Below are 20,874 nucleotides of genomic sequence, written 5' to 3'. Positions count from 1 at the left end.
CTAAACAACCCCTTAATAAAATTGATAAAAAGGGATGTTGTTTGGGTTCTTACAATATATGGAGAAATCAATGACTAATTACAGAGAGAGGCAATCGATCGAGATGATAGAAGAGAAGGGGGCAAGGATAGGGATAGGGATATGGATAGCAGATTGAGCCGTAATTATTTTTGGGCTAGCCACTAAAATTGCTTTTGGGCTATAAAATGATATTTCAATTTTAAGGCTATCGGGTGTTATATGTTTGGGCCGATGGGCTATAAATGATATTCTCTAAAAAAAAAAAAAACAATATTGTGATTAGCATAAGATGAGCTAACGTAAATATCACGAGAAAGCACCTCCTTTAAAACCTGATTGACTAAACCAAAAGCACATCAACATATCAATCCAAAAAACTAATTAAAATTAAAACTAGATTAAGCACAAAACAAATAACAGGTCGCAGTCATACTTCTTACTATTAACCATTCCTTTTGTTCTCTTGCAAATAAGTATTCCTTCTAATCAACTGTTTAACGGGCAACCCAAAAACGCTTCTTTCTTTCTCTTCAAAAAACCGCCCCACACAAAAGAAAAAGCAAAGTACCGTAACTAAACTAACCTTTACAGATCTTCAGTTAATCGGAGTTCGGAATGTCACGGAAGCTATCAGATAACGGAATCGACGAGAGGGATGAAGAAGAAGAAGAAGATTCCGAAGAAGAGGAGGAGAAAGAAGAAGAATATGAACCGAGACTTAAGTATCAGAGGATGGGAGGCAGTGTACAATCGCTTCTCTCAAGCGATGCTGCCACGTGTATTGCCGTCGCCGAACGAATGATTGCTCTTGGTACTTACGGTGGAGCCGTTCACATTCTAGATTTCCTTGGCAATCAGGTAATGATTGTTTTTTTTTTTTGCATTAAGGTTATCTTCTTATTTTTTGCATTCATGACTGAGGTTTATGTTACTGTGGTGAAATTGCTTATATTTTGTGTGGATTTAGCTGGAAAATAGTGAACGGGGTCAAATTGCCTTCAAGATGACTGCTTTGTCAATTTTTAGCTCTCTTTTTATTGTTTATTTGGTTTCAAATTTCCTTCTTAGTATCATGTGATAACACGGTAAATAAATTGGTGGATAAGGCAAAGTTTAAATTTTAGAGGTTATGTTTTGCTGAGAATTATGAGCAGAGAGATGCTATTTCTTTTCTTTTTAGCTTTAAATTAACTATAGTGATGTGTGATGCAGGTCGTGATACACCCGAGGCGAGAAAATACTAACAAAATGGTTTAGGTTTTTAGTCCACATTTCTAGTGCCAGCCTTGTTTGTTTCTTTCACGACTCAGATTTTAACCTGGAAAGATGATCCTTAAAATAGTCATCAAGATGAACCCAGCAAAACTGCTTACATTTCTGCAGAAAGTGTCCTGGGGGCTCGCTGTGCAGCTGAAAGATAGTTTAACAACTTTCTAGTTACTCGAGAGGGTTTAGGCTTTGCTCTGTGTAATTACAATGAAGCAATTTTTATTTTCCTTTTCTTTTTACGGGTTAATCTAGAAAAGCCGCCAACTTCTTCACCTAATAATATAGAGAAGGTGATGGAATCCCACATAGGAGATGGATGGGTTCTTTGGACTCTTTATATGTCTTGGGCAATCATCACCCTTTGAGCTAGATTTTGGGGTTAAATTAGGCCCAAGGTCTATTCCTATCTTGGTATCATAGCCCAAGTTCATTCCAATTTATCCAATATTGACCCCCGTTTTATATTGTCCATGCTTTACATGTCTAGTCCTGGGTGTAGGGGGTGTTGAGTCCCACATCGGGCAGTAAATATAAATAGGTATCCTTATATGATCTTGAGCAATCCTTACCTCATGGGTTAACTTTTGGTATTGAGTTAGGCCAAAGGTTCATTTCTCTATCATGGTATCAGAACGAGGCCCCCCGATGTTGGACCCCTCAGGATAGACTGTTCACGCTTCAGTTGGCAGGTTTGGGCATGCAGGGGTGGAGGGTGGGGTGATGGAATCCCACATCGAAGATGGATGGGTTCTTTGGACTCTTTATATGTCTTGAGCAATCATCACCCTTTGAGCTAGCTTTTGGGGTTAAATTAGGCCAAAGGTCTATTCCTATCTTGGTATCATAGCCCAAGTTCATTCCAATTTATCCAATATTGGCCCCCATTTTATATTGTCCATGCTTTACATGTCTAGTCCTGGGTGTAGGGGGTGTTGAGTCCCGCATCGGGCGGTAAATATAAATAGGTATCCTTATATGATCTTGGGCAATCCTTACCTCATGGGTTAACTTTTGGTATTGAGTTAGGCCAAAAGTCCATTTCTCTATCATGGATGTAGATTTTGAGAAGAAGAAAAAGCTTCTTGTATTTCTGTGTATGTTTACATCCCATGAGCAAGGGAATTTATACAAAGCTGCTAATGCTAATTAAGGAAATAAAATAAATCTGTACAATCAATCCAACTATTAAATCAAATCAGAATAAAATCAGATCTCCTAAATATAATCAAATCTCCTGAAATTATGCTAATCAACACTCCTAAATCAACTCTCCTTGAATCATGCTAATCAACACTCCCCCTCAAGTTGGTGCAAAGATATCGCACATGTCCAACTTGCAACTCAAAGTATGGAAAGTTCGCTTGTTGAGACCTTTGGTAAACACATCAGCTAGCTGTTTTTCCGATGGCACATGAAACAAACTCAAGACACCAGTTGTAACTTTTTCTTTGATGAAGTGTCGATCAATTTCCACATGCTTTGTTCGGTCATGCTGGACTGGATTATGAGCTATACTGATGACAACTTTATTGTCCCAGTACAAGGAAAATTTTCCTTTTTCATACAGTCTTAATTCTTGTAGTAGCTTTGTAGCCAAAGCAGTTCGCAAACACCCTAGGCCATAGCTCTATATTCTGCCTCCGCACTTGATCTAGCAACTACACTTTGCTTCTTGCTTCTCCAAGTAACCAAGTTTCCTCCTACGAGCGTACAATAACCGGATGTTGATCTTCTGTCATCTAGAGATCCAGCCCAATCTGCATCTGTAAAGGCTTCTATTTGGAGGTGATCATGTTTGGAAAAAAATAGACCTTTCCCTGGAGCAGAGTTCAGATACCGCAAAATATGAAAGACAACTTGCATATGAGGATCTCGGGGATCATGCATGAACTGACTCACCAGGCTAACTGAATAGGCTATGTCTGGTCTAGTGTGGGAGAGATAAATGAGTCTTCCAACCAGCCTCTGATATCTCTCCTTATCAATTGATTCTCCAACTCTGCTTTGTAACTTGTGGTTGCTTTCGGTGGGCGATTCTGCGGGTCTGCAACCTGTCATACCGTTTTTTTTCAAAAGATCCAGAATATACTTCCTTTGCGAAATAAAGATTCCTCTTTTGGATCTAGCAACCTCAATTCCCAAGAAGTACTGTAATTTTCCTAGATCTTTGATCTCAAATTTATGTGCCAACAACTTCTTCAATCGAGACATCTCCTCTTTGTCATCTCCTGTCATTACTATGTCATCAACATAAACTATGAGAAGAGTGAGTTTACCCGTTTGATGTCTTATGAAGAGGGTGTGATCAGCATTGCTTTGTTGGTAACCGAAGGAGATCATTGCTTTGCTGAATCGTCAAACCAAGGGGATTGCTTCAGTCCGTATAAGGCTTTTTTCAATTTGCATACTTTTCCTTGACTCTGTGCAGTATCAAATCCAGGAGGAATCTCCATATACACCTCTTCATCTAAGTCTCCATGAAGAAATGCATTCTTCACTCCCAATCAAGATTAGCTGCACAAGATAAAAGAATTCTAACAGTGTTCATCTTAGCAACAGGGCCAAATGTCTCTTGATAATCCACTCCATAAGTCTGAGTAAATCCCTTAGCCACTAATCTTGCTTTGAATCTTTCAATTGAGCCATCAGCTTTGTGCTTCACAGTAAAGACCCATTTGCAGCCAACCAACTTCTTGTTTGGTGGTGAAGTGACAAGTTCCTATGTCTCATTTTTTGACAAAGCCTTCATTTCTTCAATCATAGCTTGCTTCTATTTTGGAATCTGCAAAAGCTTCCCTCCAATTCTGGGGAATAGACACAGAAGAAATAGACAAGGCAAAGGCTCTATATGAGGGAGACAAAGAATTGTAGGAGATAAAATTAAATAAAAGGTGTATGGTGGTGCAAGATCTGACTCCTTTTCTGAGAGCAATAGGTTCATCTAGCTCATTAGGAAATGTAGATAACCCACGAGTAGAAGAAGGGTCAACTTCGGTAGATTGCATGATGGCTTCTTCTGCTCTATTTTTCCTTGAGTAAGTTTTCAAATCAGGCCTATCCAAACGCCTAATAGTCTCCCCCTGAATTCTTTCTCCAATTTCACTTTCCCCTGTGACAATGTCATCAAGAGGTTCAGTAATGGAACTAGGTAGAATCACCTTTTCCTCCTTACTACTCTCCCCTTGAAGAGGTGATGAGGTAATACTGAAGTAGGGTTCAGATTCTCGAAAGGTAACATCCATGCTAACAAAAGATCTCCTAGAGGGAGGATGATAACATTTGTAACCTTTCTGTGTCGGAGAATACCCAATAAAACACACTTTATAGCTCTAGGATCAAGTTTCCCAGAATTTCTAGTGTGGACAAAGCAAACGTACCCAAACACCTTTGGAGGAACATTGTATTCATTCTTACCCTTTAAAGCTTCCAGAGGACTTTGAAAATTGAGGGGTTTAAGTGGCATTCTGTTGATAAGATAGGCAGCCGCTAGAATAGCATCCCCCAGTAAGGTTTTTAGTAGATGCATGGTAAACATAAGAGATCTTGCTACTTCTAACATATGTCTATTTTTTCTTTCAGCAACCCCATTTTGTGCACTAGTGTAAGGACAACTAGTCTGATGGACTATCCCATTGGACTCCAAATAAGCACCAAATCTTTTATCCATGTATTTGCTGCCATTGTCAGTTCTCAAGATTTTTATTTTGGCATCAAACTAGTACAAATCATCTTATGAAATGATTGAAAAGAAGAGAAAACTTCACTTTTGGCTTTTAACAAATATACCCAAGTCATCCTAGTGCAACAATCAATGAAAGTAACAAACCATCTACTACCAGACAAAGAAACAGTTTGGATAGGACCCCATACATTAGAATGAATAGTCATAAACGGAGTTGTGCTTCTATTATCACTCACATGATAAGAGTTTCTAGTATGCTTGGCATATTCACACGCATCACAGAACAAAGATTCAAATTGAGTCCTTGAAAACAAATCGGGATATAACTTCTTCAAAACAAAGAATGATGGGTGTCCTAACTGTCTATGCCGTTGTATTATTTCTTGGTTGACATCCCTACTTTCCCCAAAAAAGGCTTGACCAGAGTTTTGAGTCACATCTAATATATACAAGTCATCACGCAATCTACCACTGCCAATCCTTTTCCTTGTTTGAAGATCCTGAAAAATACAATGATCGGGAAAGAACTCGATTTTACAGTTTAGAGCTTTGGTGATGGCACTAACAGATAAAAGATTGATAGGGAACTCAGGGAGATGAGCACGGATGATAGTTTAATATCAGGAGTACAAATGACAGAACCTGTTCCAGAGATAGGTGCTAAAGAACCATTGACTATTTTAACATTATCTCCTTTAGGAGACGGAGAATAGTTTTGAATGCATTTAGAAGAGCCTGTCATGTGTCTACTTGCACAAGAATCGACAATCCAAGAATTAAGGTTATCAGCAAATGTAGTACCTGATTGCACATGATTGGATGTGGCAACATTAGCGGAGTCAAGTTTGGCTAGGAGGCGACGGAGAAGCTGAATTTCATCCGAAGACAAGATTTCTCCAGAAACCATCTCCTTGAATGTCTCCATGTTTCAGCCTAATCAGAAGGAAATCAGAAGGAGTTTGTGTTGCGGACAACCAACAAAAGAGAGAAAACTCGACCTCTTTGATAAAAAAAGGAACCCTAGTGCTGCGAGGGAGATAACTCACCTAAAAAAGGCAGCAATGGCTTTGATACCATGTAGATTTTGAGAAGAAGAAAAGGCTTTCTGTGTATGTTTGCATCCCATGAGCAAGAGAATTTATACAAAGCTCCTAATGCTAATTAAGGAAATAAAATAAATCTGTACAATCAATCCAGCTATCAAATCAAATCAGATCTCCTAAATATAATCAAATCTCCTGAAAGCATGCTAATCAAACACTCCTAAATCAAGTCTCCTTGAATCATGCTAATCAACAGTATCAGAACGAGGTCCCTGATGTTGGACCCCTCAGGATAGACTGTGGTGACAATTCTCCACTCATGTCCTTCCAGAGCTGGGTAAGTGATCTTCAAGGGCATCTCCCCGATCCATTCTTCCCAGCGCTCCTCAATCAGATCCATAACTGCGCACTTGCTACTCTCTTGTTGGTGATCGTGTTTGGTAGCTCTTCGGTGTATCGACATCCCGGTTTTCCACTCGATAGATCTCGCAAATATGCTGCTAATTCGTGGGTGCCTATTCTTCGATCCAAACTGGTGATTCACCGCGTTTACAAGTCATCACACAATCTACCACTGCCAATCCTTTTCCCTGTTTGAAGATCCTGAAAAATACAATGATCGGGAAAGAACTCGATTTTACAGTTTAGAGCTTTGGTGATGGCACTAACAGATAAAAAGATTGATAGGGAACTCAGGGACATGAGCACGAATGATAGTTTAATATCAGGAGTACAAATGACAGAACCTATTCCAGAGATAGGTGCTAAAGAACCATTGACTATTTTAACATTATCTCCTTAGGAGACGGAGAATAGTTTTGAATGCATTTAGAAGAGCCTGTCATGTGTCTATTTGCACAAGAATCGACAATCCAAGAATTAAGGTTATCAGCAAATGTAGTACCTGATTGCACATGATTGGATATGGCAACATTAGTAGAGTCAAGTTTGGCTAGGAGGCGACGGAGAAGCTGAATTTCATCCGAAGACAAGATTTCTCCAGAAACCATCTCCTTGAATGTCTCCATGTTTCAGCCTAATCAGAAGGAAATCAGAAGGAGTTTGTGTTGCGGACAACCAACAAGAGAGAGAAAACTCGACCTCTCTGATAAAAAAGGAACCCTAGTGCTGCGAGGGAGATAACTCACCTCAAAAAGGCAGCAATGGCTTTGATACCGTGTAGATTTTGAGAAGAAGAAAAGGCTTTCTGTGTATGTTTGCATCCCATGAGCAAGGGAATTTATACAAAGCTCCTAATGCTAATTAAGGAAATAAAATAAATCTGTACAATCAATCCAGCTATCAAATCAAATCAGATCTCCTAAATATAATCAAATCTCCTGAAATCATGCTAATCAAACACTCCTAAATCAAGTCTCCTTGAATCATGCTAATCAACAGTATCAGAACGAGGCCCCTGATGTTGGACCCCTCAGGATAGACTGTTCACGCTTTAGTTGGCAGGTTTTGGACATGCATGGGTGGAGGGTGGGGTGATAGAATCCCACATCGGAGATGGATGGGTTCCTTGGAGTCTTTATATGGCTTGGGTAACCCTCACCTTTTGAGCTAGCTTTTTGGGTTAAGTTAGGCCCAAGGTCCATTCTTATTAGAAGCATCCTACTTAGAGAAAGTGGAGTATTGGGGCTTTCATGAAACTCTAATCATTCTAATCCCATATCATTTTAGGCTAGATAGAAACCTTAGTTAAGCACATAGACTAACGTATACAAAAGTAAAAGATGCCATAAAAAGTATTGAGGGTTGAAAAGCTTGTAGTCGAGATCGTATCCTTCTTGTGAAGTGCAATGAAGAGGTTAGGATAATACGACTTACCAAGCTATTTAATATTGTAGTAAGGATTGGAAAACAAGTAGAGACTTCTTTGTTCGGGCTATTCGAAGTTGTATGAACTATCTGATATTAAGCTTATGAGTCATATGAAGCTTTAGGAGATGGTGATATATCATAGACCTAGGATTAAAGGAGCAGTAGAAATCAGGTTAAATATATGCTTCATAGATCTATAACAGAGGCTATATCTTCATTAGGAAAATTGATGGAAGTTAATAAAGAGAAAGAAGGATCTCTGCGTGATATTCATTGACTTAGAAAAAAACATATGATAGTGTGTCAAAAAAAGTAAGCTGGTGGTTGCTGGAACACTAGATTCATATGCAATATGTAAATGCCATAAAGGATATGTACGAAGGAGCTATCACAAGTTTGAGGACATTGGTCAGGGATGCAGAGGAGTTTCTCGTGACCATGGATTTACACTAGGGATATTTGTTGAGCCCATATTTTTTTGTATCCTAGTTATGGATGAGCTAACTAATAGTATACAAGAAGAGATCTTGTGGTGTATACTACTTGCAGAAAATGTTGTGCTAATTGTTAATTGGCGCAACCAAGAACTAAGTAGATCAAAATCTTGAACCGTGGAGAAGCACTTGAGAGACTAAGAGTATTAAGATAAATTGAAGTAAGACAAAATATATAGTGTGCAAGTGTAGCCTGCATAAGAAGAATGAACTTGAGGTGAGATTAGACGGGATTATGGTATCTAAATGCAGACAATTAAGATTCATAAAAATAAAATGCAGACAATTCAGATATCTAGGCTCATTCTGTCTGAAGAATAACATGATAGATGAATATGTAACATTAAAATTAAAGTACGAAAGGTGAAACAGAAAAGTGCTATGGGAGTGTTGTGCGATTAAAGGATACATAGTCAAAATAAAGGTAAGTTTTATAAAACAATTGTGTGCCTGACAAATGCTACATGAGAATGAATATTCGGACAGTAGGGCCTATCATTTCCACAAAACGAATGTCACTGAAATGTAGATGTGGAGATGTATATGCGACACTACAAGATTAGGCGATATAGAAATGATCAAATCGAGTTGAAGGTGCAAGTAGCACATATAGATGAGTAAAGAGAAGGCGGCTAATAAAAAACACAAGAGAGAAGGTTTTGAGGAGACGGTCTTGGTTTTACGTGGACCTCTAAATACATCGGTCCTTAGGAAGGTACTATGATGATTGAAGGTGTTAAAAAAGGCTAGAAACCTAAAACTACACATAGGAAAATTGTTTTGGAAGACCTACAATCTCTTGAATCCATACCTATTAATTAAGAACATAATATAATGGAACAAAGTATTCATGTAGGCGATACTGATAGATTAGTTCTTGGTGCTAGCCAGGAGTCTTCTTAGTTTGTTAGAGGTTTCTATGTGAACATAGGGATAAGTGTTAGGTTTAGATAACTCCTAGTTTTAGAAAATCACTACCTTGTTATTATCGAGTACTGAGATGAGACCAATCCAGATGGAGCGGAATGAATATGGAAATTCATATATCCAATCCGACTAGTTTGGGCTTAAGGTGCAATACTAGTTATTGTATGGCAATGTGTAAACTATTGAAATTGTTGTCCTTGATCTCCATTGCAAATGCTAGAAAAGCATTTTGGCATGGTGGTGCAAACTTGTCCATTGGATTAATCAGTAAAAGGATGTGGCCTGTTGGGAATCTAGAGCATCTATCTTCATTTAATTTTGATCTTCAAATAGGCCAATCTGTCTGTCTTCTGCATTCTGAGGAAAGGTTGGCATACAGATTATGCCAATATTGCATTGCATTTCTCTAATCTCTTTCCATAAAAAGGTTCTTGCTCTTTCCTAATCAAGCAGTCACTTGTTCTTTACTTGAAATATTAAAGAAATTTTTGTTTGCCACAGGTTAAAGAGTTTGCTGCTCATACTGCTGCAGTCAACGATCTTTGCTTTGACGCAGAAGCGGAATACATTGGAAGCTGTTCCGATGATGGATCTATCGTAATAAATAGTCTTTTCACTAATGAGAGGATGAAATTTGAGTATCATCGTCCAATGAAGGCCGTTGCTTTAGACCCAGATTATGCAAGAAAATCTTCCAGAAGATTTGTGACTGGTGGTTTAGCTGGTAACTTGTATCTTAATGCTAAGAAGTGGATGGGCTACCGGGACCAGGTTTGTCTTTTGTCCATGGGGTTAATTTGCATTTACCTTTCTGATGGAAGGAGCATGAAAAGATTGTGGGAAATTCTTGATTTGTATTCATGTGGTTCTTTTGGCAGGTTCTGCACTCTGGTGAAGGTCCAATTCATGCAGTGAAGTGGCGGACTAGTCTCATTGCCTGGGCGAATGATGCAGGAGTTAAAGTTTATGATGCTGCCAATGATCAGCGCATAACTTTCATTGAAAGACCTCGTGGAAGTCCACGCCCTGAACTTCTGGTCCCTCACATAGTTTGGCAGGTGGTTTTCAAGGCTGTTGTAGAAAACTAATTGTATTTGTTATGAGCCATGTGTATGCAATGTAAGACTGCTGCAATACTTTAGGTTCCCACCATATTTTGCATGTAAAACCATAATTGTCTCTTTTGGCCTCAGTTGTTGTGTATGTTGTTACTTCTAATTATTCTGGACAATTCTCATTGTTTTATCTTAACAATCAGGATGACACTGTTTTGGTCATTGGATGGGGAACCTCTGTGAAAATTGCATCGATAAGAACAAACCAAAACAAAGGCGTGAATGGGACATACAAGTATATAACCATGTCTAGTCTGAATCAGGTGGACATTGTGGCATCCTTTCAAACCAGCTATTTCATTTCAGGAATTGCTCCTTTTGGTGATTCCTTGGTTATTCTAGCTTATATTCCTGCCGAAGAAGATGGAGAGAAGAACTTCAGCAGCACTATTCCCTCAAGACAGGTATCTGTTTCCTTCTTTCTGACCTTGGACTTAACTGATAGACTGGATCAAATGTCAAAGAAGTTGGTCCTTTCTGTTTTATGAATCAGTTATATTTCTTGCTATGCTTCACTTTTATGGGAAGCTCACTTTTTTTTGAGGGAAAATGCTTTGTAGTTATTTGATGCCAGCCCTTGACTTCAAATGGTTGTACTCGACCTGAATGTAAATTCCGGTCTCATAGTGATCAAGACTGTTGAATGTAGTCTTTTGATGCTACTATGCACTTCCATTTTCCTTCATTGTTGCACCCAAGGGTATGTCCTTGTGGACAATGAAGTGGATGCATATCTTGGAGACCCGAGTTCAAATACCAATAGAGATAAAAAAAACTAGGTGATTTATTCTCATTTTGCTAAGTATTGGTGGGCGAAGTTACTCAATACTGGGTTGGTGGGAGTTGGCCGGTACTTGGATGGAATTGTCGAGGAGGGCGCACTCTGGGATTAAGAACCCCATGAGAAAAAATTATTGAGCCTTTGATGACCATATGGGCAAGAAGAAGAGGAGAAACGGGGGAAGATAGTGTATATCTTGAAGTCGGAGGCATAAGGAGAAATATCTGTTTCCTAAAACCCAGTAGAGAAGTTCTTTAGTGAGGTCTAAATAGTTGCATAATTCAGATTCCTCTAGATTTTCTGAACCATGTTAAGACTCACAAGTTCTTCTTTCGGCTGCCTATATTATGTCGCTTAAACGCTGTTTGTACAATTTTCATGTCTCTGTGATGCATCAAATTCATATGTTGATTGACATAGTTATAAGATTGTTGAGTTCTTGCCTTTTATATTCCACTCTTTTGTTTTTAAGTTATTCCCTTTCTTAATGCACTCTTTTTTGCAAGAAAGAAATAATTTCTTTTTCATCAAGTGACCACTGCATGTCTATGTGGCCTTGTAAAGTTTTGGGTTAAGTTTTGTATGCTGCTCCAGAAGTTTCATGTCGCATGACCTTCCTCACCTTTTGGAATATTCGCAAAGCTCTATTCCATTTATGGACTTGGTTGTGTGTTAACATTTCTACCCAAGCTGGCTATTCTTTCTTGTTCTTGTGAAAAGGACGACATTTCCTATTAGTTCAGATTTTAAACCAAAGAAGGACCAAAGATACAAAAAAGTGTTATTTTAGGGGGGACAGGGGCAGTAGGGCTGGTGAGGAGGTCGTCTAGTAAGAACACTACTTTAGTGTTATGCAATGAGTTAATAAGGGGATTGTGTTTGTACGCTTTCTGTTTATTTGGGTAAAAAAATTCAATGGTTTCTATGATGCATAAATTGGAGAAAGTTATCCTAAGTTATGTAGAGGGGGCTATATTTTCAAATAAATTATATAGGGATGTATTTAATTCTAAAATTTACTTTCTAGCCTTGTAAGTTTTTGTGATTTCAAACTGCCATGTTCCTTGTAGCTTTCTAACAGATGAACTATATATTTGGTTGCCTCCGCCATATGACATTAATGCCATAATCTTTGCTTTTCTCTGTAGGACGTTCTCCTAAACTTTCGTTTGTTACCCACTAAATGCTACTGATATCCATGTTGTTTAATAAGGGTAATTGGTGATAGTTGCTAGGATTTGTAATTCATCCAACAGGGAAATGCTCAAAGACCAGAAGTGCGCGTTGTGGCATGGAATAATGATGAGCTCGCTACCGATGCTCTCCCTGTACATGGCTTTGAGCATTACAAGGCGAAAGACTATTCACTTGCACATGCTCCATTTTCAGGTAATCTTGAGTGTTTATAAGGTTTTCATCACTCTGTATTCATGTCACTCTTAAGAGATTCTTTACGAAGTTGATATAACATAACCAAATGGTTTAGGTAGCAGCTATGCAGGGGGTCAGTGGGCTGCTGGTGATGAACCCTTATACTACATTGTGTCCCCAAAAGATGTGGTCATTGCGAAGCCAAGGTTGGTAAAGCTCTTTTCTAATTGTTTTCATGTGTCAATTCTTATGTGATTATGCATATATGCACCAAGCAAAGTGAGGTTCTTTTTGTGTTATTTGCTGGTATGCTGTGTTTTCTTTCTCTTTTACCTTTCTCAATCTCTTCTGAATAATTAGTGCCTGGTGTTGCCCCCCCCCCCCCTTCCCTTTCAAGTGTAACTTTTGTTTGATAAAGTAATAAACTTCATTAAAAGAAGCGCAAAAAGCGGGGCTGTACATAAGAGGTATACCAAAAATTAGAAAACCTTAAAAAAAGACATGGTTTTCTACCAAAGACAATCTACCGTACATATAGGAACCTCGTGGGTGCACCAAAAGGAAATAAGGGAAAAGAGGCTATTTCTCAAGTGTACAAAATCTTTCTCTAATCCATCAAGAGCTCTCTTGTTCCTCTCTCTCTCTCTCTCTCTCTCTCTCCATGTGATCCACATAATTAAAGTGTAATCTATCATGCACGAGGCCTATATGCTGTGGTGGACTGCGACTTTTTAGTGATCTGTTTTTAAATTTTACACGTGACAATTTAGTGATTTCAGGAAGGTATCCAAGTAACTCGAAAAACTAAGTGATTTTCAAGATTCCAAGCATATTTCATATACCAAAAAGTCATACAGTGTGGAGCTATAGTTGTGCTGCAAAAGCATAAAGCGGAGAGAAATATATAAATAAATAAGATGGCAGCATAATAAACCGAATTAGAAGGGAGGGAGGTAGTTTGGGAAAGACTAGTGAAGGATGAGGAGTAGGAGGAGGAGAAGGAGGAAGGGGAAGGGGAAGGGAAAGAGGAAGAGGAAGAGGAAGAAGAAAGCTTGAACTTGAGAACAGAGAAGTCGGGGAGCCGAAGAAGATAACCCCAACCAGAAGCATGGTAGCAAGCTAGCAGCCAAGCAGAAAAGTAGGGGCAAAGGTGGTGAAGAGAAAAGGAAGAGGAAAAGAAGAGCAAATCTGATCTGGCCTTCAACAGTAGCCAAACAATGTTTCATTTGGTGTGGAAATGTAGGAAATGGAAGATGCACATGCTCAGAAATTTAAAAAAAAAAGAATACACAAACTAAAAGAATGTGTTGCAGATGTCTAGGCATGTGCTTGTCCTAAAAGTGTCTGACCCCATTAAGGACTTTAAGTTGGTATCATGCCTCATAACTTAAGTCCTACGTCTCTAGCCTGCAGAAATGGATCTTGGCATTCCATTCAGCAACATCTGTCTATCCAAAGAATTTTATATTAACAATCAAAAACATCTACCTATCCAAAGAATGCCACTCCCTTCTATTTAGATACAGGAGTGATGATCGACATAAATTGTTAATTTAATTTCATATTTATCCTATGGTTGATTGTTAGGGATACAGAAGATCATATTAATTGGCTTCTCCAGCATGGATGGCATGAGAAAGCTTTAGAAGCAGTTGAGGCCAATCAGGGTAGGAGTGAGCTCCATGAAGAGGTATTTTGTTTGAATGTGGTTCACCTTGATTTTTCATCGAACATGGATAGTTTTCATATCAATTCAGCTTAATATAGGTTAATTTGTTGCTATGATGCTCAACAACTTCTATGTGTCTTGTATATATAAAAGTCCTATCAATAAGACAAGCTTCTAAATTATTGTATGCTGCCCTCATCTCTTCTCTGTTTCTGCCTTATGTTCTAAAATGGTCCATCTTATTGGATAAAGATAAAAATTGCTTGACACAACTCATTTACATAGTGCCCAGTAGATTTAGGTGTCACAGTTCTCAATTTCTGCACCAATACATTTTACTATACATGGATAGTTTCTGTATTGAGTTTATGCTTGATTGTTCCTTTTGATCATGCTTTTAAGATTTGGACATCCACTAACAAGATACTCATTCAAGCATGTTTCTCTCACAAAATTGCTTACTCAAATCAGGTGGGTTCGAGATACCTTGATCATCTGATTGTGGAAAGGAAGTACGGAGAAGCGGCATCATTATGCCCAAAATTGTTGCGAGGATCAGCTTCTGCGTGGGAAAGGTATGAATATCCTTAAAACGCTGAAATCTCTTGGAAATATACTTTGAATTATTGAATTGCAACTGGCTGTCTTTTCCAGATGGGTTTTTCATTTTGCACATCTGCGACAACTCCCTGTGTTGGTCCCATACATCCCAACAGAAAATCCAAGATTGCGTGATACAGCTTATGAGGTCTGCACTTTTCTACTGTGTCCAGTAGGTTCTTGAATGGCTTCATATAAATGCCTAAAGATAGTCAACAACTGAATCATTTGTTGTAATATAGGTAGCTCTTGTTGCTCTGGCAACAAATCCAGCTTTCCACAAGGATCTCTTATCAACTGTCAAATCCTGGACACCTAGCATTTATTCTTCATCACCTGTTATCTCAGCTATAGAATCTCAGCTTAATACTTCATCTATGACTGATTACATCAAAGAGGTAAGTGCAAAGGAGTTACCGTTTATCTCCTTTGTTCTATATGTTTTTTAGGTACATTTATTTATTGTCTACTTTAACATATAGGCATTAGCAGAATTATATGTGATTGATGGGCAACATGAAAAAGCTTTTGCTATTTATGCGGATGTAAGTGCAGTGCTATATCAAAAATTATTACTCTGGAGGAGGATGTTGATAATTGTGTTAATAAGTTGACTTCTTTTGCTCTTTGTCCAATTGTTTATGCTTCCAGCTTATGAAGCCGGATCTGTTCGACTTCATTGAAAAGCATAATTTGCATGATGCTGTACGTGAAAAGGTATGGTTGTACATTAGATTGGCTGAATTTTGTTATGTAACTGTCTCATATATTATGTTGAGAAAGATGTAATTCAGCTCAAATGGAAAATGAAATCTTTATCTTTTTTCGTTTTCTGTTCTGTTTTTTCTTTAGGTCGATTGATGTTTTACTATTTCTAGAAGAAAATAAAATCCTAACTTTGCCTTCTTGATATTCTTGAAATAAGAAGTAACAGACTTTAAGAACATAATAATTGTCATAGGTTAGATAATATGCTTCTACAATTGCTTCACTTATGATTGTCTAATTGCCATGGACTGACAGGTTGTCCAACTTATGATGGTTGACAGCAAGCGTGCCATACCTTTGTTGATCCAGCATATGGACCTAATACATCCACCCGAAGTAGTGTCACAACTTATGGCTGCAAGGAATAAGTGTGACCATCGCTACCTTTTGCATCTGTACCTTCATTCACTATTTGAGGTGAATCCTCATGCTGGACGGGATTACCATGACATGCAGGTTTGTATAGATGATAGCGTTCACTGTAAAGCTTGTTTAAGCTTTGAGGTTGTTACTAGGTGAGGCCTATGTGACGTGGCAGTGCATCTTTTATGACTAGAATTATGCCGCTGCTCATGCAGGGCTATAAATATTTTGTTTTGAATTGTAACTGAAGTTATCTTTCTGATCATATAGGTGCCCTTATCCCATTTTGTGCCACTTGACAATTTCTTAGCGCAATTAATCAATGAATATTTCCATGTGGTTAACTCAAGGACACTAAGCCCTTGGCAAACTCTAAATTGGTAAGATAGGTCCAAACCAATTAAAATTTACTGAACGTGTAGAAAAGTTAATCCATTACATTGATCATATTGTTCAGATATGTTGAACATAAAATTAACATGTTCATCCGTAAGTGTATAAATCTAAAATAACTCGAGAAAGAGCTGTTCCATTAACTAGCGCTGCCTAATGCTTATAAATATCCTTATCCCGAAACAGCCTTTCTCCAGTGTTCTACATTGTATGTTACGTTGTTAATTGTGCTCTAACCCATACATACGCACAGTGGATTAAACAATTTCATGTGTATTTATTTTTGGGTAACTTAAGTATCTCCTATGTTCTATGGATCCTTCATTTATATTGGCGTACCATGTCAATCTGGTCCGACATTGGTGTGGGTACTCCGTCTGAATTCTTCAAAATACACCCAAAAAAATTTATATGCGGAGCATATAAAACTACATGTACATGTCTTGAATACTTACCCACTGGTATCAAATAGCACCTATAGATGAGCCCATGAAACAGAGTCTCTCTAATTAGTAAAAAGAAAAGCAGCGTCTTATATGTTCCATAGGAGAAAGATAACATTCAACTAGCTGAGAAGATATAATTTTGGAAGTGGCAAGACAAGTATTTCCTTATGTCTTAAGGTTTTTATGCCCCATTTTTGTGGTTTTTTCTCTTTTATGTCCATGCTTTGTAATGTCTATGCATTTACTTGGTTTATGGATACCTTTATTTTTGTACTTGATTCTTAAATTTTTTGGATTCTATTGGTCTCCACTGATTCAGTTTCTGTTTGTTTATGATTTTCATAGGTCGAGCTTTATGCTGACTATGATCCAAAGATGATGCTTCCCTTTCTCAGAAGTAGCCAGCATTATACACTCGAGAAGGTTTTTGTGAATGAATGGCTGACAAATCCCAATCTCTGGTTTATTGTTCTTCTTATTGACCTTCCTTTTATTTAATGAATTATGCTAGGCTTATGATATCTGTGTGAAGAGAGATTTATTAAAGGAGCAAGTTTTCATCCTTGGAAGAATGGGGAATGCAAAGCAAGCCCTTGCAGTTATCATAAATAAATTAGGAGATATAGAAGAGGTGGCTTTTGCTGATTTTTTGTAGTCTTAATATTACTTTTTTAAGTTTGGAGTCAAACGAACTAGCCTTATAACTACTCACATGCAGGCCATAGAATTTGTAAGCATGCAACATGATGATGAACTCTGGGAAGAGCTGATTAAACAAAGTCTTAATAAGCCTGAAATGGTAAAGCATCACCTTCCTTTTCCCTTTTGTTAAAGCACAGGAGAATCTATGAACATTGTTTTAATGTTTGCCGGTTTGGATTAAGTTTCCTTGTTTCTTCTTATTTACAGGTTGGAGTATTATTAGAGCATACTGTAGGGAATCTTGATCCCCTTTACATTGTAAATATGTTGCCTAATGGCTTGGAAATACCTCGGTAAGTTTGTTGGTTGAGTAAACTCTCACATTTTCATAGGTATGAGTGGTAAAGTATCGTATTGGTAAAATTTCTCTTCTGCTATGAGTTTGAGCTTCAGGCTTTCCTTCTTTCCTTTTTTTTTTCTTTTTTCTTTTTTGTGGATAAAGCCTTCACCGATGTTTATCAAATAGGCTTCTTGTGCATTTCGGTCCTCAACATAATTCTCCCTAATTAGATTGGGAAATTTTACGAAGTTTTTGATGCTTATCATTTGAATCCAATACTTGTGTAAGTTGATCGATTAGTAGAACTTCAAAACTTGCATTCATGAGCTGAAGTTTTCGAAGAATTGTTATCTTTATCTATACGTATGCTATTTACAAGCACGAAGCTCCAACACAAAATGTTGATAGACTTTTTTTACCCTTCGTAGGTGCATTCCATATTGGATAAAATTGTAATTACCATCAATATCTTTTTATTTATGTTAGGAATAATCAGGAATGTATTTATACTTCGATACAATCTCATTCCTTCTTGAAGAGACATTTTCCTTTTCTACTTGTGTTTAGGTATGTTTTTAGGAATGGAAGACAATTTGATTCCGTCTTCATGAAAATTATTTTCCCTTGTGACTTATATTTAGGTATGTTTTTAGGAATGAGATAAAACTTGAGTGTTTACTTTAGATTTTTGGAAATGAAGACAAGTTGATTCCTTCTTGAAAAAGTATTTTCCTCTTTTTGTTTTTGTTTTTGTTTTTGCATTAGGAACTTTAGAAATGTATTTTTTACCTTTTTTAAATTTATTTATGTTAGAATTTAGGAATGTATTTCTTTTCCATTTTTTTTTTTAAATTTAGTTCCTTCTTGGAAAGTGTCAAGTTCATATTATTATAAAATGAACCACTTTGCTTCTTTATAAGTTTTTTTTAAAAGGTATATATCTTTCAGTTTTTTCTTCTTTGAATTCTTAACAATTAACATGAAACACACATATAAAGTACGTGCATAAAGACTAGATATTCATAAATGCATATGCCTTCAAAACTTTTGGTGCAATGGTGAAGGTAGTATAGTGCATGATATGTGGTAGTTGCATGTCTCGAATTCACATCATAAGTGGTGAATAACTGGTGAATCTAAGTAGAGAAGGGTAGAGAGGGCATGTTCATTATCGACTGAGATTCGACGCTTCGACGCTGGAAGTAGTGAATTTTTTGGTTACAATAACAACATATCTAGTATAATCCCACGTAGTGCCACGTAGTGGGGTCTGGGGAGGGTAGTGTGTATGTAGACCTTACCCCTACCTTTGGTTATAAACAATTATTATTTTTACATACATCTGATATCGTGGTAGTAGTTAGAAAAATGCACCCGGAGCACCTGCATCATTATGTCCCCTCCAACAAATCCTTTTTAGGCTTTTATTAGTTTTAGTGTCTCTATTGTTTGGTGAAAAGTACTTTTCATGAGAACAATTTTGCAAGGAAAAGTTGCGTCCTTATAACTGCCTTCTGTGTTAGTTTGGGCTTATATCAATGTTGTATTATTTTAGCTAGTTACTGTACGCTAGAATTAGCTTGCCTCAATTGCATCCTTAAACAAGATACATGAAGTTTTTTGCTTTTATTCTTTTGGTATAAAATGTTTTTATTGCTGGTAAGTGTTCTTGACTAGTGAAATAGGAGGATATAATCTAATCGTGACTCAATTGCTATTTCGTGAGCATTGTCAGTCAATTTATAGATTTTTTGTGACACTTATTGGATGCTGTGGTTCGTATTTTTGATTTAATTAGTCAGATTGGGTTTGCAATTTATGATGCTAAGTGCTGTTAGTGAACCTCGAATATCTTGGAACTAACCTGAATATAATTGCAATATTGCATTCCATTGCAGTCTGAGGGATCGTCTAGTCAAAATTGTCACTGACTACAGAACAGAAACTTCTCTTAGACATGGATGTAATGACATACTCAAGGTACGTTATAATGACCCTACGTTCCAGGGTATGTTACAGAAGATTTGCATTAGCTTGCAAGTTATGATGAAGTAATTCCTTTGATGATTTGGTTTCACTGCCAGGCTGATTGCGTCAACCTGCTAGTCAAATACTACAAGGAAGCAAAGCGTGCGATATGTTTGAGCGATGACGTTGATGAAGCACGTTCCCGCAAGAGTGAGCAGAAGGCTTCACATTTAGGAGAGAGAGTCATGAGTATGAAATCAACGGAGGTCAAATCAAAAACCAGAGGGGGCGGAAGGTGTTGCATATGTTTTGATCCGTTTTCTCTACAGAATGTATCAATTATTGCCTTCTTTTGTTGTCATGCCTACCATACAACGTGTCTTATGGAATCCACCATTTCCGTGGGCGGTAAAAAAGAGTCCGGGGTTGCTTCCAAGGGGACTGGGTCATATTATGAATTTGATAATGGTATTGATGAAGAAGAAGAAGAAGATGATGATGACGATGATGGGGATGCTTCTTCAGGTGCCCCTCGGATGCGTTGTATTTTATGTACTACGGCAGCAGGTTGAATATCTATTGTGTTTTCTTATTGTGTACCATAGTTTTGCTTGCTGTGTGCATATATCATGAGCTTGTGTTATTATTTATTAGATGCTGCTTTCTCATGTTCCATATCTGTATTTTAGGAATTTGTGCTATATTTATAGTTCAAGTTCAATTCTCTGCTATCCCTTCAAATCTTCAATATAGGAACGCAGAACACATGTAATTCTCCAGATTTCTTATACCATACTGTTTTTTGGAAGTGTGTCTGGTTTAATAGTTCAAGAAATAATTGGTTTATTTTCTTCTTCTTCATCTCATCTCTCCCCTCTTTTGCGATTTTCGTACATTTAACCTTGTGAAGGCTGATTATGAAGCAAATTGAGAAAAAAGGCAGCCCGATGCACAAAGCATCTCGCATCCATGCGGGGTCCGGGAAGGACCGCACCCCAAGGGGTGTGATGTAGGTAGCCTATCCTAACACAAATATTAGTGGTTGATTCTATGTATGTAACAATGAAACATGTTTAGGAAGAAAATTGCCTCTTTTAAATATTTAGTAGTCATATTTGTGGGAAGTGTACTGTAGTATTTTTTGAGCAAATG

At 37.6% G+C, this 20,874-nt stretch overlaps 1 protein-coding gene across 1 annotated transcript; it reads left to right on the top strand.

Moving 5' to 3' along the window:
* The first annotated feature begins 531 nt into the window (after positions 1–531).
* LOC104236485 (vacuolar protein sorting-associated protein 41 homolog) lies at positions 532–20,581 on the top strand. Its single transcript, XM_009790405.2, has 19 exons — positions 532–879; positions 9,768–10,037; positions 10,145–10,324; positions 10,525–10,785; positions 12,419–12,551; positions 12,649–12,739; positions 14,121–14,223; positions 14,674–14,777; positions 14,857–14,950; positions 15,045–15,200; positions 15,285–15,347; positions 15,454–15,519; positions 15,826–16,026; positions 17,118–17,195; positions 17,284–17,403; positions 17,491–17,571; positions 17,682–17,767; positions 19,653–19,734; positions 19,839–20,581. Exons 1-19 carry the CDS (start codon positions 637–639, stop codon positions 20,292–20,294), a joined length of 2,868 nt encoding a protein of 955 aa, XP_009788707.1. The 5' UTR covers positions 532–636; the 3' UTR covers positions 20,295–20,581.
* Positions 20,582–20,874: the final 293 nt, after the last annotated feature.

Source organism: Nicotiana sylvestris, chromosome 11 (genome assembly GCF_000393655.2).
Source record: "Nicotiana sylvestris chromosome 11, ASM39365v2, whole genome shotgun sequence".
Lineage (NCBI taxonomy): Eukaryota > Viridiplantae > Streptophyta > Magnoliopsida > Solanales > Solanaceae > Nicotiana > Nicotiana sylvestris.
This window is presented reverse-complemented; position numbering and strand designations above follow the sequence as displayed.